At 40.0% G+C, this 17,496-nt stretch overlaps 1 protein-coding gene across 4 annotated transcripts in view; it reads right to left on the bottom strand.

The window, feature by feature from the left end:
* Nucleotides 1-17,496, bottom strand: part of cntn1b (contactin 1b) — an 836,554-nt gene that overhangs the window by 190,109 nt on the left and 628,949 nt on the right. For all 4 annotated transcript variants that reach the window (XM_041216323.1, XM_041216321.1, XM_041216322.1 and 1 more), the window contains 2 exons: nt 6,099-6,169; nt 2,464-2,698 (listed from right to left, as the gene is read on the bottom strand). In XM_041216323.1, coding sequence (XP_041072257.1) covers nt 2,464-2,698; nt 6,099-6,169 — 306 coding nt within the window. The remainder of the gene's footprint in view (nt 1-2,463; nt 2,699-6,098; nt 6,170-17,496) is intronic.

Raw genomic sequence — 17,496 nt, forward strand, 5'->3', positions numbered from 1 at the left:
TCAGTTTGTGCTTCCTTCTGGTTTGACATTTGTTTTTTAAACCAAGAACAGTGGGGGAAGAATGTCCACTGTTTGATGCTTACGATACTGACTCCATTCTCCATATGTCTTTATATCACAGAACTCCAAACAGGAGAATAACTTTTTTGCTAACACACTGCAAATGCCCAATTGCAGGAAACCCTGTTGTAGCAAATCATTAACAGGCCTCACTTGTTGTGAGAGGTTCAAAATGTTTATTTGGCATTGCTGGGACGATTCTGGCATCTGATGTTCTCAGGAGCCTGGGAAACTGCATTCACAGTCCATGATTTTGGACAGTGCCTGCCTGATTTGCCAACCTGTGCCAGGAGCAGGAGAGATCACAATCCCTTCCTTGGTTCCATGTCCGAGAGTTAACCTGGAGAAATAACTGAGGCAAAAAAGAATTTAATCCTGTGAACACCAGCTCAAAGCAATCAAGGTGATGTTTTTCCCCACACCAGCCCTATATCATATTACTGTACCATTTATTTGCTCATACTGGGGAATAGGGTGGCCACTGGGAGGCCAGAAATGCCAGACACGGACCCTGCACCCCATGTCTGCTAAACTCCATGCATGCACACACAGAGATTTCTGCTATAGTTGTGCAGTTGTTGAATTTTGCTGGGCTACTTGGACACTGAGGGCTGTTATAGGACCCTGCTTGAGATCAGGAGATGGACATCATCAATATGTATATGTTAATAAAACTGTTATATGTCAAAGAAAGGAAGAACAAACAGTTTTGCCAGACAGTTAAAACTATTAATAGTTTAGTCCGGTTGCATTATGCAACACTTCGAAATGCATAGTTTGTTGAAATATCAAGAACACAAGTTTTCAGAAATATACATGCATTAAAGATGTTTATTACAGCATGCATGTTATCCTGCTCATTAAGTGATGAAAAATGACAAATAAATGATGCAGGTTTGCGGGTGTGGGTGGATGATAATGATGTGGTGATAATACCAACCAGCTTCTTATTGACCTTTGCCGAATTTTGCCCAGCAGAGGTTGGCCGATTCCCCTTCCCTCCGAACCTGCTCCCCCTACCCTCACACTGCGGTTTTTCCCCTCCCTTTCTCACTGCTTCATCTTCAAGGGGTCCCCAGCCACCAGTGAATAACTAGCCAAGTGGCCAACTGAGCATTTTCCCAGAGTTTCAGCTCCAGACTCCTGCCCACAGTCAAATCTGCTTTCATGAAGGATGGGCCACCAATATAATGAACAGAACATCTTCTCCTCACTCCTGATGCCCATTCTGTTTACATTATGACTTACACATTTCAAATGATTATTTTAAAATATTTCTAGAGATGTTTTTGTTTGATGTTTTGGTATTGAGGTGTGAACCAGTGTTGTGACGTGGAATGGTCCTTGATGTGGGTATTATTCAGGATAATGAGAGTCAAATGTGACTGATTGAAACAGAATTTTGAACTTCAAAATACCGGACCTAAGGGCGTCCGGTACTGGAACGAGGCCAGATGTGCTGAAATCCAGACGGTCTGGTACACAACCGGATGAACGACCACCCTACTGGGGAATTTAATCCGTGTATTAAGCATCTGCTGTCAGCACTGAGCAGAGCTGGGCCAAAGCTAGCATGGACAAAATAATAGGAAAGCTGTCTCTGTTCCTTCACTACAACGCGCTTTAAGCACACATGTAGAACAGCACCACTGGCGCGTCAGAAGGAATTTCCCAAACCCCACATCAACTATCCTTAGCATCATCTCTCATTGAAACTGCCATTTTAGTTGAGCATTAATGCTGCACTGTAGGATTTGTGCTCGAGGCCTCACCGGTTTGGATCAGATTGCCTGAGCTAGCTTCATCTAGAGAGAGAGAGAGAGAGAGAGAGTGGGAGAGCAAGCAAAAGAGAGAGAGAGATAAAAGAGGCTTTCATTCCAGCAACATAGGCTGCAGTCAGAGTCAAAATCAGGCTTCAGCAGTAAAAGGACCTTTCACTCAACCATTCTCTTCAGCATATATAAGCATAAAGCCCATTCATGTTTCGCAAAGGGCAACAGCATTTGTTTTTGCTTGTTTCTCTTGCACCACAAACTGTTCTCGAATGGTTAAAGTACACTGTGGCTGATTACCAAACGTCGCTATTCTGTGGTTTTCATGGAAAGATAGAGCAAAGCATAGAGACTGCTATCAAAACACCAGAAATAATTCTAGACTTTCCTACAATGAAAGTGGAAATGATGGCATCAACTCTATGACCACAAACCAGTTCCCCAATTATAGATCAGCAAGTCCTGAAATATTAATGGAAAAACATGAAGGAATTCGATCCCAAAACATTAGTAAAAATCTTGAAATAACAAGGGAAAGTGACTTATTCAGTCACTATGAACCAGTGACATTGGCAAACATTGCCTAACAGCTTGGTTTGTTAACACCCAATGGCACGCTCATGACACTTACCATCCTCTGCTGAATAAATGAAAGCAGACAGGCTAAACGGCCCATTTCCTTTGCTGTTAAATGCTTTAACTTTGACTTCAAATGGGGTGCGTGGAGATAGAGAGTCATCTTTGTGAACGTATCTGCTGCCTTCAGGGTTGGGCACCGTCACTTTCCTCCATTCCTTGTCCGTACTTGGCTTGAAGGCAACGATGTAGCCAAAGCTGCTTCCATAATGGTACTCTCTTGGCAGGGGCTACGACAGCAGAGTGAGAGAAAGAGAAAGGGAAAGAGCATTAGCTTTGAGGATAAAAGGTCAAGGGGGTGATCAAATTGTGGTGTTTAAGATGATCAAAGGATTTCATGGAGTAGATAGAGAGGAACTATATCTTCTCATGGTCAAGTCGTGACCTTGAGATTAGAGATGGACTATTCAGGGTGATGCAAAAAGCACTTCTGCACACAAATAGCTGTGGGAATTTGAACTTCATTCCATCAAAAAGATTTGGATTGGGCGAATTGAAAACGTCAGAAGTGATGATGATAGAATTTTATTTCATAAGAGAAATGGAGCCAATGTGGGTAAATATAGTTATGATACAGATCAGCCATGGTCTAAATGACTGGGGCAGAACAGGCTGTAAGGGCTGAATGGCCTACTTCTATTCCTATAGTTCTTATGAAGTGCACTGCTGCTGAGGAAACTTGTCCTAAGTTAAAGCATTGTGACAGTACACATTCTAAACTGATTATAAGGGAGAAGTGTTCATCTATTATATTTATTAACGTTATTTCATTATTCTTCTTTTTTTTTGTTGATTAGTTTTATTTCAGTCATAGCACATGCAAACACACCAAACACCTGGTACCAATAATTTGTAAGTAGCTGCTGAATCTGATCGGAAACAAAAGTGAATAAAATCAAGCTGTCAAAATGTCTCTGAGCCAAAGGAGATCAGGTCTGATCACATTACAGTCTGTAATCTTTTTAAAATTTGTTCATGGGATGTGGGCATCACTGTCAAGGCCAGCATTTTTATTGCCTATCCCTAATTGCCCTTGTTCAGAGGGCAGTTGAGAGTCAACCACATTGCTCTGGGTCTGGAATCATATGTAGTTCAGACCAGGTAAGGACAGCAGATTTCCTTCCCTAAAGGGCATTAGTGAACCAGATGGGTTTTTACAACTATTGACAATGGTTTCATGGTCATCATCGGACTCTTGATTCCAAATTCTTGAATTCAAATTTCACCATCTGCCATGGTGGGATTCGAACCCAGGTCCCCAGAGCATTACCTGGGTTTCTGGAATACCAGTCCTGTGACATTACCACTATGCCACCATTATTACCACTGGGCTGTGATGTCTTACCTCAGAAGATGGCTAATGCGGCAGGCATCATGTCCACAGCTCTTAGAGAGCAATCACAGCCTCGGCTATAACTACCATCTTAGTAATGTTCTAGACAGCACCTATTATTTAATCTGGGGCTTGAAAGCTTGCATCAAAGGTGAGGCTCAACTTCTCAAAGGCTTCACTGCTGCAACAGTCAAACCTCAATGAGGTCTGACTGGTCAGAAATTAACTTGTCTACCTGCAGGTGAGCAAAGAAAGTTATTTGCTTTCTAAGCTGTTCACAGGGAACGCTGTGGTGAGATGGATGGTCTTTGTGGAAAATTTTAACAATGGCAGAATCTCAGCTGTGACTCACTCGCAGCACTCTTGCCTGAGTCGGCAAGTTGTGCATTCAAGTCTCATTTGAGCCACTTGAGAATAACGCAAGGCCAACACTTCAGTTTAGTTCGAAGGGAGTGCTGCACCATCGGTGGAACCATTTTTTAGATGGGACTTAAAAAGGAGGGCTTGGATGTAAATTTATTAGGTGCTCCAGCACTATTTGGAAAGAGTAGGAGAGTTCTCTCAGGTGTCCTGGTTAATATTTATCCCTCAACCAACATCTCTAAAACAGATGATTTGGTCGTTATCACATTGCACTTTGTGGGAGCTTGCTCCACACAAATTGCCTGTCAGGTTTCCTACATTGCAACTGTGACTACACTTCAAATTGGCTGTAAATTGCTTTGGAATGTCCTGAGGTTCAGAAAAGGGTTTTATAAATGGAAGCACTTTCTTTTAGTTAATATATCGTTCGCCTTATTGCCAGTAACACAACTGAACAAAAGACACTCGAGTTCTGAGACTGCAGAGCTCCAGCGGAGACTGGCAACCTCCAAGTGCTAGCTTACAATTGCTTTCCAAGTAAGTCTGGTTTCAGGTGGTGTCGAATTCACTTCCATTGTGTTGTCTTCATCAATGCATGCATTAAGTACTGCATTAAAGTGTCAGCCTAGTCTCTGCAGTGTGGCTTGAACCCACGGCCTCCTGACTCAGAGGGTAAAGTGCTGCCACTGAGCTACAACTAACATTTGTGTCATACATCTCTACTGATTCCTTACTTTGCTACTTTCACGGAGGTGGTCACCCCTTTCAAATATGTTTTATCGATGAATTGTATTCATGGCTTAAATTGGCAGGCTGGATAAATTATAGGATTCAACATGCTCTTGAGAGGTAAGTTATCAGAAAATAAATAGTAAGCTTTAATATGGATGGCCTATGAGGAAAGTTTGAGGACTCTGGGTCTATACTCGATGGAGTTTAGAAGGATGAGCGGGGGATCTGATTGAAACTTACAGAATACTGAAAGGCCTGGTTAGAGTGGACGTGGGGAAGATGTTTCCATTAGTAGCAGAGACTAGGACCTGAGGGTACAGCCTCAGAGTAAAGGGAAGACCTTTTACAACAGAGGTGAGGAGAAACTTCTTTAGCCAGAGAGTGGTGAATCTATGGAATTCATTGCCACAGAAGGCTGTGGAGACCAGGTCATTGAGTGTATTTAAGACCGAGATAGATGGTTCTTGATTGGTAAGGGGATCAAAGGTTACGGGGAGAAGGCGGGAGAATGGGGTTGAGAAACTTATCAGCCATGATTGAATGGCAGAGCAGACTCGATGGGCCAAATGGCCTAATTTCTGCTCCTATGTCTTATGGCCTAATTTTATGTTAACATTCTGTTGAAGTCATGGACTAGGACAATTATGATCAGTTGTGCACTAATCTTCACAGAGCATCATTCAAGGTCAAAGTGTTTGAAGTTTATTCTGGTCTCACAGTAACTGGAGTGTTATTTGAAATGCAAATTGTATTGAGAAATAAGATTATACAACAAATTGAGAAGTGATACATGCGTGTAAAATTCTGTAGCCAAAAAAAAAATGCATATTTTCATTCACCTTTCACAACAAGGATGGGTCACTAGCAGATAGGATATTTTCCTTAGCAAAGAGGTTAATACTTAGGAATGGAGAGGGGTTGGGAGTCTATACTTGAAGACCTGTAATCTATGCGGTTGTGGCCCAAGAGCTGGAAAGTTGAATTAGGCTGTATTGTTCTTTTTTTGGATGGCATAGACATGATGGGCTAAATGGCCTCCTTCTGCACTGTAAATTTTCTATCGCTCTATATAAGACAATGCTTGCTCATTTCTTCAGTCTTGTACTTGGCAGCAAGACTGCAGAACACCCAATGTGCAGAAAACTATTGGAAAGAAAAAGGGTGGCTCTCTGCGCCAGTCTGCTTTATTTACCAGAACCTACCGTCCAGGTTACTGTCAGTTCCTGGTGGCTTCCGCCGCCTCCCCCGACATCGGATGGAGCCACGGTGGGAGCTGTGGGAAGAAGGCAGGCGAGCTTTAGTGGCTTGCATTGAAGATGGAGGTGAAAATTTTGTAAAGAAGGCACTCACTTTTTCTTGCAACACAAACAACACACAAGACTGATATAATTACAATAACAGTGACCTGCAATAGCTGCCAGAGTCTAGTTCCTTGCCAAGACTAACACATAACTGTTGCTCTGGGATTGCTGCCAATTTTCAAACAGCGCCACTGAAGCAAGGTTGTCAGCAAATTCTTTGCTACTATTGGAGATATTTCTTCTTAATGATTCCCCACTTCATATAGTACAGGCCAAAACAATCTAATCTACAGACTGAAACCAATAAGACATTAAGAGGAACAATCCAACCCTCTTCTACCCATAACTTTGAGGAACAAATTTCATACACAAATGTTGTTCTCAAATCTCTAGCCTTGCTTGAGACCCTTGTATTTCCAATTTGTGTTCTCAAACCCTTCTTCCATTGTCCAATTTGACTAGCAGTGCTTCCTTCAGTCTTACTGCCTCAAAGATCTGGAGTAACACCCATTTTATACAGTGCATAAATCACTCTAAACAACTGGCTTATTTATAAAGAAAGCTGCATCAAAAGTACAAATATACAAACACTTTTTGTGTGTCTTCAATACTGGTTAATAAAGCTAATTGTTTGTTCTTCCAGTGAGGCCTGATCATTATCAATAAATTCCATAATTAGAGTCAAACTTGATAAATGTTCAGAAATGCTAATTTTGGCACTGCGCAATTCTGATGTCACTTGTGGAGCCACTTTCATAATATCAACTGTTGTTCTCAACCTCCTTCCCTCTATAGTCACAGATCGCAAGCTCCTGTAATACTTCCTCTTTATATGTGGAATCAGCTTTCCTTCAATCCACAATGTCAAATGTCTACAATTTTTCTGGTCTGATTTTATGCTTTACTATTCTGAAAGGTGCAAATGCTTCCAGCCTCCCAACAAAGCACATTTTGTAATGTGCCTTTAAGTGAAAACAACATGACATCCTGAGAAGGGAAATGTGTCATACGGTCCAATCTTGGTTTTACTTTTGCTTTTGAGCACAGCACACGCATAGAGCTGTTGATGTATTCAAGCTTTCTAACTTGTGCCTAGTCTTAATTAATGAACCCGCAACATGTTTACACAATCTTTTATGAGTGATTGGTGCCTTAATATCATTATAAAAACACAATACCAATGAGGTAAAATGCAACTCTTCCACCACAAACACAACAGTTCCCTGAAAGTTTGCTAAATCTTTGAGAGTGCATGGAGATGTCTGCCAATCAGGCAAGCAATACATTATACTTATTGCTTAAACGTTGAAGGACCTTGCACAATTAAGGCCAAGAATTCCACAAACCTGAAGAAAAATACAATTTTTAAATAAGAGGCCAATTATTGAAAATGTCGCTCAATCGTACAGTAATTTTCCAAACAAAGCCTACAATTTTGCCTCCAACAGCTCCATAAGAAGCAAAGTGCAGCTTCTGGAGGTTAAATGAACATCGAGGCAAGAAAGCTAAACAAGCGTGAGTGCTGCCAACTGTGCCATAAACAAACTGAAATCCAGAGAGACTACATTTTACACTAACTGCCTGGCTGGCTGTGAGATTGACTTGATCAGATGGTCCTGGGTTTGCAGACTGTCTGACATCACTGTCTTCAATGGAGATACTGATGCAAATTTCACCTTCACTGCCTGGGCAGTGATCTGGGTGATCCACTCTGTTCTAGAACCCGCCAGATTTTTATTCCACCAAAATATGCAAAGTGCATGCAACCCACTCTCCCAGATTACAGGTGAAGACAAATATCTGCCCCACCATATAGGCCAAAGGCTGAATGTTACAAAAGCCAAATAAAGAACTGGTGCCAGGAAGTTCTTCATATGAAGATTGATCAATTCATGGAAGGAACCACTAGACAGAATAGTGATGATGTAGAAGTGGAGATGTAAATCCTGGACTCCTTTGACAAATATTCGGTGCAACAACTGGATGATGTAATTTATTGAGTCCTTCTGAATGTATAAATTAAAATAGGCTGCAGCTTTTTTTTATTCTTTCAGTTTCTTGTAATCTTGGGATACAGGGGACACTACCTAGAAGTGAAGTGAGAGGCCTTGGAGGGAGGGAACAACATTTACAGTTTTGTGAAAAGAAAGGAAATCTGTTGAAATAAAATGCTTAACAATGTTTCTCAACCTCTTCCCCTCACACCTCTCATCACGGATGGGTGCAAATTGAAATAAAAGTACTCCTCGGCTAAACCGATTTCAAGGATTCCAAATAACAGTCATCATGATTCAGGAGGTTTCGTTTTTCAAAGAGAATACAGCAATAAATACATGAGTAGGAGTGCTTGAAGTGTGAGATTGATGTTCAGCTCAAATCAGTCATGCAACGAGAACCCCTTGTTTTCAACGGTTTGCAAAGAGGTAGAAAAGCAGAAAATATGAACACATTCCACTGACATCAAATCAACCAATGAGTGCCTCTCAAATCTTTTGCAAACACAGTCTTTACCAGGAGCAAGTATTCTGGCATCAGTCACTAAAGATTTATGAAGCAAAAAAAAATACATTGTTACGATTTCCCGGTTACAAAGGTAACGTGGCCACAATTCAGCTCCGCAGGGCACTTAAACACACAAGCCAGAATGATCTCGAGGAAACATTTTAAAATTGGCACCGGGCTTGATTTTTCACACCAGCACACAATCTCTGTTTGGCAGCTTGCTGAAAACTAATAACCTCAACACAGCATTTTACAGACTTCATTCTGAGGATTTGTGCTCTTTATGAAGAGGTGAAGGAAATTAGATAGATTTATGATTGGTGCGTGCAGGGTGATCACCGAATGGACTTCCTTTCAATGGAAGATAAACATCCACTAAAACAGATGCTGCTCCAACCATTCAATTTCCTTAAACCCTGTATCTATCAATATGTCACTTGATTGTGTGAGGAGAATTGAATCATACAATTATACACCACAGAAGGAAACCATTGAGGCCATTGAGCATGCACCCGCTCTTTCAAGAAGAAATCCAGTTTGACCCACTCACCCACTCTTTCCCACGTCCCTGTAATGTTTTCTCCTTCAAGTATTTTATTCAATTCTCTTTTGAAGGCTACCATTGTACTTGTTTCCAGAACCCTAGCAGGCAGTGCATTCCAAACTTTAACCACTTAGTGGGTAAAAAAAAAGCTGGTCTTCATGCCCCCTCCAGTGCTCTTGTCAAACAGCTTAAATCTGTGCCCTCTGGTCATCGACTCTTCAGCCATCAGCAAGTTTCTCTTTATTTACTCCATCTTGATTTTAAACCTCTATCAAATCTCCTCTTAGCTTGCACTGCTCTAAGGAGAACAATGTCAGCTTCACCAGTCTATCTACAGAAGTGTGACCCCTCATCTCTGGACTATTCTAGTAAATTTACTTCGTACCCTAACTAAAGTCTTCACATTCCAGGGTTGTGTGCAGAATTGGACACAATTCTCTAATCGGTGCCAAACCAGTGTTTTATAAACGTTGAGCATCACCTCCTAGCTTTCGGAGTGCGGGGAATGTGAGTAAGTGCATGGGTTTGGGTATGGTAATTGGGTGGGGTGTTTAAGTCTTAGAGAAATGCGAGCGCGCTAGAAAGCTGCTTCAAGCCACTGACTTCCACATTTAACTCAAATACATGCACGCAGAGAGGTGGGTTTCAGTTTCAATATGTTAATCAGTTACAGTGATATTGACATGGCTTTTGCAATTTAACTGGGGTCGATGGGTTTGCTGGGTTTCCTAGAACTCAGCAATGAAAGCAATTTGAGAACATGGTGTCAGTTGAGGATGCTGAAGGCACAACAAGGAAACATGCCAATAAGTATTTACACATCATAGCTGCCTTCTTGCCTACATTTTTTCCCACAGTACTTGGGCGGAGAACTTACTCTTACACCACTGGAGGTTTGTATTCTGATCCAGAAAGCCCATTGGCGAAGGTCAGAGTTGGAGCCAATCTTCACACACTTATGTTTATTTACAGAATTATGTATCACAAGCATACACTTCCTAACCTAACAACCACAGTTTCAGGCTGTATTTATTTTTATAGGGGGCTCAAGTGAATCCTTGGTTAATGCCCATTACCTGAATGCAATTAAACACAATTAATATACAATCAACAGATTCTCTTCTATCTCTTTAAATAAATATTAGAGTTAATAAGTACAACCAAAATTTCAAACCAAATTAAATCCAAATCCTCCATATTCTGTACAACGCATTACATCATGAGATGCTCTTCCTCTAGGATCCGTACAATTTCTTCATACATGAATTTCTTTTCATAAAACTGTCAGGGTTGATGACTTGCATCCACCCATTTATCCTTAGAGATTTCCTTTCTCTCCAGCATTTGTTTCAAGTCAGCAAGGTTAATTCGTAACCTTTTCCCATTCACACCTTTTGTAGAATGCATATTATCCCACAAGGAATTATTATGTACACAATATTCAATGGATATACTGTCTTCAGTATGCCCCTGGTGCAGAACCTCACTTAAAATATTTGGCAAATAGAATCCCATATCCATCGCCTCCAGGAGAGCCAGACTTTCAGCAGTGGTAATGCTATCAAGCCCTTTTTCATTTTCTTAGCTTTGCAAGCTAAATGAAACCATTTTCAATTTTAATCTATAAGAAATATTATGAAACAAGCTGCACTAGAATATCCATCAGGAAGATTAGCATGTAGAGCATTGCTAAAAATGACTAGCTTCAGGTTCTTTGGATCATTGAAGGAAGAAGGGAATGAAGACTTCAATTTAATTGCACTTTTCATGACCACCAGATATCTCAAAGCACCTTACAGTAAATTAAGTACTTTTTGAAATGTAGTCACTGTTGTAACGTAGGAAATGTGGCAGCCAATTTGCATACAAGTTCCCATAAACTCCCAGCAATGTGATAATGACCAAATAATCTGTTTTTGTGATGTTGATTGAAAGATAAATATTGGCCAAGGTGTTTCATTGTAGCACATAACTCCGATACATCAAAGCACATAAGAACATAAGGAATAGGAACAGGAGTAGACCATTCAGCCCCTCAAGCCTGTTCCGCCATTCAATAAGATCATGGCTGATCTTCTTGTGTTTCGATTTCAACATTCCCATCTAACTCTGATAACCTTTGATTCCCTTGCCTAACAAAAATCTATCTACCTCTGCCTTAAAAATATTCAATAGCCCCACCTCCACCACCTTCTGAGGCAATGAGTTCCAAAGTCGCACAACCCCCTGAGAGGAAAAATTTCTCCTCATCTCTGTCCTAAAAGGACAAGCCCTAATTTTAAAACAGTGCCCTCTAGTTCTGGACTCACCCACAAGAGGAGACATCTTTTCAACGTCTACCTTGTCAAGGCCGCTCAAGATCATGTATACTTCAATCAAATCACCCCCCACCCTTCTAATCTCCAGTGGAAACAAGCCCAGTCTGTCCAAACTTTCCTCATAAGACAACTCATTCCAGTATCAATCTAGTAAACATCCTTCAAACTGCCTCCAATACATTTACATCCTTCCTTAAGCAAGGAGACCAAAACTGCACACAGTAGTCAAGGTGTGGTCTCACCAATGCCCTGTATAACTGAAGCATAACATCCTTACTTTTATGTTCAGTCCCTCTGCCGTAAAAAATGATGGCATTCCAATAACCTTCTTAATTACTTGCTGTACCTGCAGACTAACTTTTTATGACTCATGTAGTAGAACAAGCTAGATCCCTCTGGACCTCAGAATTATGCAGCAGTTCTGCATTTAAGTAGTACTCTGCCTTTTTGTTCCTCCTGCCAAAGTGAACAACTTCACATTTTCCCACATTAAACTCCATTTGCCAGACCTTTGCCCACTCACAACCTATCTATATCCATCTGCAACCTCATGTCCTCTTCACATCATACTTTCTTCCAATCTTTGTGTCATCTGCAAATTTAGTTACCAGGTCTTCATTCCCCTCATCTAAGTCATTGAGGTAAATCGTGAAATGCTGAGGCCCCAGTAAGGGCCCTGTGGGACACCACTCGTCACATCCTGCCAATCCGAAAAATACCCATTTACGCATAATCTCTGCTTTCTGCCAGCCAGCCAATCTTTTATCCACGCTAATACGTTACCCCCTACACCATGTGCTTTTATTTTCCATAATAATCTTTGATGTGGCACCTTATCAAATGCCTTCTGAAACTCCAAGTACAGAACGTCTACAGGCTCCCTTTTACTCACTGCAGGTTACTCCCTCAAAAAACTCCAATAAATTGGTTAGACGTAATTTTCCTTTCACAAAATCATGCTGACTCTTCCCAATTGCATTGAGCTCTAAGTGCCCAGTTATAACCTCCTTAAATATCAATTCTAATAACTTCCCCATAACAGACGTCAAGCTAACTGGACTATAGTTTCCTGTTTTCTGTCTCCCTCCCTTCTTGAATAAAGGGGTTATATTTGCTACTTTCCAACCTTATGAAATCTTTCCAGAAGCAAGAGAATTATGGAAAATTAACACCAGCACATCAACCACCTTATCAGCCACCTCTTTTAAGACCCTAAGATGTAGTCCATCGGGGGCCGGAGACTTGCCAGCCACAGCTCCACCAATTTGCTTAGAACCATTTCCCTTGTGATTTCAATTTCACCAAGTTCCTTCCTCCTGTTCACCTCCTGATTTGCAGCTATTCCAGAAATGTTTTTTGTATCCTCTATAGTGAACACAGAAGCAATATTTGTTCATTTCTTCTGCCATTTCCTTATTATCTACTATTAACTCCCCAATGCCACTGTCTAGAGGACCAGCACTCACTTTACTTACTCTTTTCCTTTTTAAGTACCTGTAGAAACTCTTGCTATCTGTTTTTACATTTCTAGCTAGCTTCCTCTCATACTTTAATTTCTTTCTCCTGAGTAACTTTATGGCCATTCTCTGCCGTTCTTTGTATTCTGTCCAATCATCTGTCCTGCCACTCATCTTTGCGGAGTTGTATATTTTTTCTTAAGTTTGATGCTTTCTTTAACTTCTTTGGTTAACCACGGATGGTGGGTCCTCCGCTTAGAATTTTTTTAATAGTAGGAATGTACTTACTCTGAAATATCCCCTTAAATGTCAGCCACTGCTTCTCTATTGATCTATCCTCTAGCCTAGTTTCCCAGTTCACTCCAGCTAGCTCAGCTTTCATTCTCATATTTAAGTTTAAGATAAAAGCAAAACACTGCGGATGCTGGAAATCCGAAACAAAAACAAAAATAGCTGGAAAAATTCAGCAGGTCTAACAGTATCTGCGGAGAGGAACACAGTCCATGTTTTGAGTCCGTATGACTCTTGATCAGAGCTTACACATCAGAATTATTTCTGATGAAGAGTCATACGGACTCGAAACATTGACTGTGTTCCTCTCCGCAGATGCAGTCAGACCTGCTGAGTTTTTCTGGCTATTTTTGTTTTTGTTTAAGTTTAAGATACTAGTCTTAGACCCACTCTTCGCCCTTTCAAATTGAATGTAAAATTCAATCATATTGTGATCACTGCTCCCTAGTGGTCCCTTTACTCTGTGGTCATTAACTAATCCTGTTACGTTACACATTACCAAGTCTAATATAACCTGCTCACTTGTTAGCTTCTTAGAGCAGCATGTTCTGGAACCATCTCAAAAACATTCTAAAAACTCCTCATCCAGGCTACTACTGCCAATCTGATTTTTCCAGTTCATGTGTAGATTAAAATCACCATAATTATTGCTATCCCTTTATCACAAGCATACAATATTTTCTTCTACTGTTAGGGTGCCTGTAGACCACTCCCATTAATAACTCCCCCCCCCCCACCCCCACTATTCCTCATCTCCACCCAAACCAATTCTACATCCTGATCTCCTGAACCAAGGTCATCTCTAACTATTGCACCAGTGCCCTCTTTGATTAACAGTACTACCCCTCCACCTTTACCTAGCTTCCTATTCTTCTTGAATGTCAAGTACCCCTCAATATTAAGGACCCAATCTTTGTCGTCCTGCAGCCACATCTCCATAATTGCTGTCAGATCATATTTATTTACTTCAACGTGGGCCATCAATTCACTTACTTTGTTATGAATGCTACATGCATTCAGATAGAGAGCCTTTAGTTTTGTCTTTTTGTTACCATTGTGACATCTGGTCTTGACTGTTGATGTATTCTTAGTTTTTTTTCTCTGTCCCTTCCTGCTATTCTCTGACCCTCATTTCTCATATTACTCTTTTGTTCTCCTGTCTGTGTTATGACTGAAGCAGTTGGTAAAGCGGAGTTATTCAAAAATCCCAGAGGGAAACTTAAAATTATATGTTATGGCAGTTGTTTAAAGTGTTATGTTTGAGATGTGACTCTAAATTCAGGAATCAGACCATTAGTTCTTGAGGTTTTATGTTAAACTAGATGAAACAGTTTATTAATTTACACAGGTTAAAATATATATACACATGGCTTCAAATTACTCTCATAACTTTTAACAAATTCCCAAACTAATCTCCATTAAGGCAACAGCAACTCATAGACTTAACCAAACACCAGGCAAAGCAAATTCAAAATGAGGTTCTTTTCACTTTGGTTCCTGTGGAGTCAGTTGGAGGCTTACAGCTACTATTGCTCTCACATTGCTTCTGCCCTGCACATATAAAACTGAAGTTATACCTACCACCGCCCACTGAATGTAAATTCTCATTGTATCACCAGCCTCTTCTAACAATAAAACCACTTTCATAGTATCAATTTTCTTAGTAATATAAACATATTGTTTGGTATCTGCTAGATAGGTGTCAGTTTTCACCCCACTTCTTGAATGCTCTATTCAAAAAAATGCAAATGCATGCTCTCTCTCTTACATGTCAAAACTAGTACACATCAAAGCACCCAGACTAGCTGGCTTTAATCCAATTAAGACACATCCACAGATTAAACCTCTATTTTAAAAGAATAATATTTTCCAATAATATTATATACATTAATAGCTTCATGACACTTGACTCCACACCTTGAATTGCAACTTCTACCCAAGCTTGATCCCTCACCCCTCTTGTTTAGTTTAAAGCCCCCTCTACTTTCCTAGTTATGAGATTTGTGAGAGCTGGCATCTGGTCTAGTCTGAGTGTACAACCAACTCAAATGACCAGTTAAGCTTTGGAATTGCTTTGTCCTTTCTTTAGATATGACACCATCTTTCTGAGAGGACCTAGTACAATTAACCGGCATGGGACTAACACTATAGAAGTAGGATCGTTGATTTAAAACTATTCCAGACCTTCTCGGTTTAATATCTAAATCAATATATATAAAACCCCATGAATCTAATAGGTGGAAATTCATTTACTGAATCAAGCAGAAGACATTCTGTGAAGCACAACTGTTTTATTGTTAACCTATAGTTCAGTACAAATACCAGTTTCCACTCTTCCCTTCTGGATTCTTTCCTTATCCAGAAGCAAAACCCCTATACTTGCCAAAAACCCAGCTCTTAAGTACAGGTATCGATGAGCATCACCTGCTCTTAATTCACTCTGAAACTTGTCTTGGTAAAAGGACCTGCATTTCTAACATTGTCAAAGTCTGACAACAAATTTTAAATTCTACTCTAATTGTATCAATAACAAATTTAGTCGATTGGTAGCATAGAACTTGAGTATTGCTGAGAAAAGAGACATGCCAAAGCTTTCCATATTGCACTGATCAGGACACTTCACAAGAATACCAACACATGGGGAAAGCGTTTAAACTGTGTGTGAAGAGAGACTGACAGTCACTATCACTGGTGCATTCGCCATGGCAACACCTCTATCAACCCACTTGCTAACCAATCAGCACTCTCTTCACATGCAGTATAAATTGTTGTTTCCCCTTGTACTGGTATTCTTGTGAAGTGTTCTGATGAGCGCAAGACAAAAAGCTTCAAAATGTCTCTTTTTACAGCAAAAACACATTTCTTGAATTCCACAGAACCATCCATAAGAAATCACCAACAAGCATGATGAAAATGCCTGAAAGTTTTCCTTTATGATACCAATAAAACATTACAGGATCTGCTTTGAGTTGAACACAAACCATTTGGAGTAGATCACATCCTACTGAAAAATACCCCATCCTGGATGCATCATTCAAGCCAGTGATGCATGTGTTTAGTTACCATAGTTTCCCTTCTGCATATGCTGTCTCTTTGGGTGGCTTCAGAAACACCTCTATCTGGGTGAGATAAAAATGTCTATGTAGCTTTAAAATAGTTTTATTTATTCTCTCTGATTCTTATCACCTGAAGCCATTAACACTTTTCTAACACTCTGATGAATACAATCAGGTTTGTGCTTGGCCTAAATAGCCAAGTGGTTATGGTACTGGGTTTGTAACCCTAAGATCAAGAGTTCAAATCTCACAATAGCAAACTATGAAACAATGTTATTTCATCTGAAACAGATTGAAACGGGTTTGTACTCGAAAGAGTTACTGGGCTTGTAACCCCAAGATCAAGAGTTCAAATCTCACAATGGCAAACTATGAAACAATGTTATTTCATCTGAAACAGATTGAAACGGGTTTGTACTCGAAAGAGTTACTGGGCTTGTAACCCCAAGATCAAGAGTTCAAATCTCACAATGGCAAACTATGAAACAATGTAACTTCATCTGAATAGGAACAGATGGAAATGTGTTTGTACTTGAAAGAGTTACAATTGGGTTTGTTAAAGGAATACAATAATGTCTTGACTGAGTAAACTGTAGATCCACTGACTTTCCAAAAATAATTGCCCTATATGCTCCATGTCAAGTTTTGTTTGTGCCTTTTTCATACAAGGTTTACTAAACAGCATACATGTCTCACTGGTGTCATGAAAATAACATTTTAAAATTCTATTATTGTGATTTATTGTAAAGTAGGTTTATGGGTATATGATTCTGGCTGTGTGATTCAATTGAATTAGAGTCAGATGGACTGCAAGCTTGAAATTATCAAAAGAAGTTAGGAGTAAAAGGCATTTGAAATCCTAATTAATAAACATGGATGAGGGATTAGCATGCAGGGTGTGAAGGAAATTTGCATTTTTGGTTAAGTGAAGGGGTTGTTAAGGTTTCAAAGGGATGATAGGATGTTTACAACTAACAAGATAAGCAAAGCCAAGCAGTATGTTTATTTTACCCAAAGGTACTGACCATATTAGCAACGAGAAAGATTTTTATATTATGGGACATGTAAATTTCCTAAGGCATATAGAATAATGAAGTGTACAGATTAAAGATAGTGAAACATATATAAAGA

This window comes from Carcharodon carcharias, chromosome 21 (genome assembly GCF_017639515.1).
Source record: "Carcharodon carcharias isolate sCarCar2 chromosome 21, sCarCar2.pri, whole genome shotgun sequence".
Classification (NCBI taxonomy): domain Eukaryota; kingdom Metazoa; phylum Chordata; class Chondrichthyes; order Lamniformes; family Lamnidae; genus Carcharodon; species Carcharodon carcharias.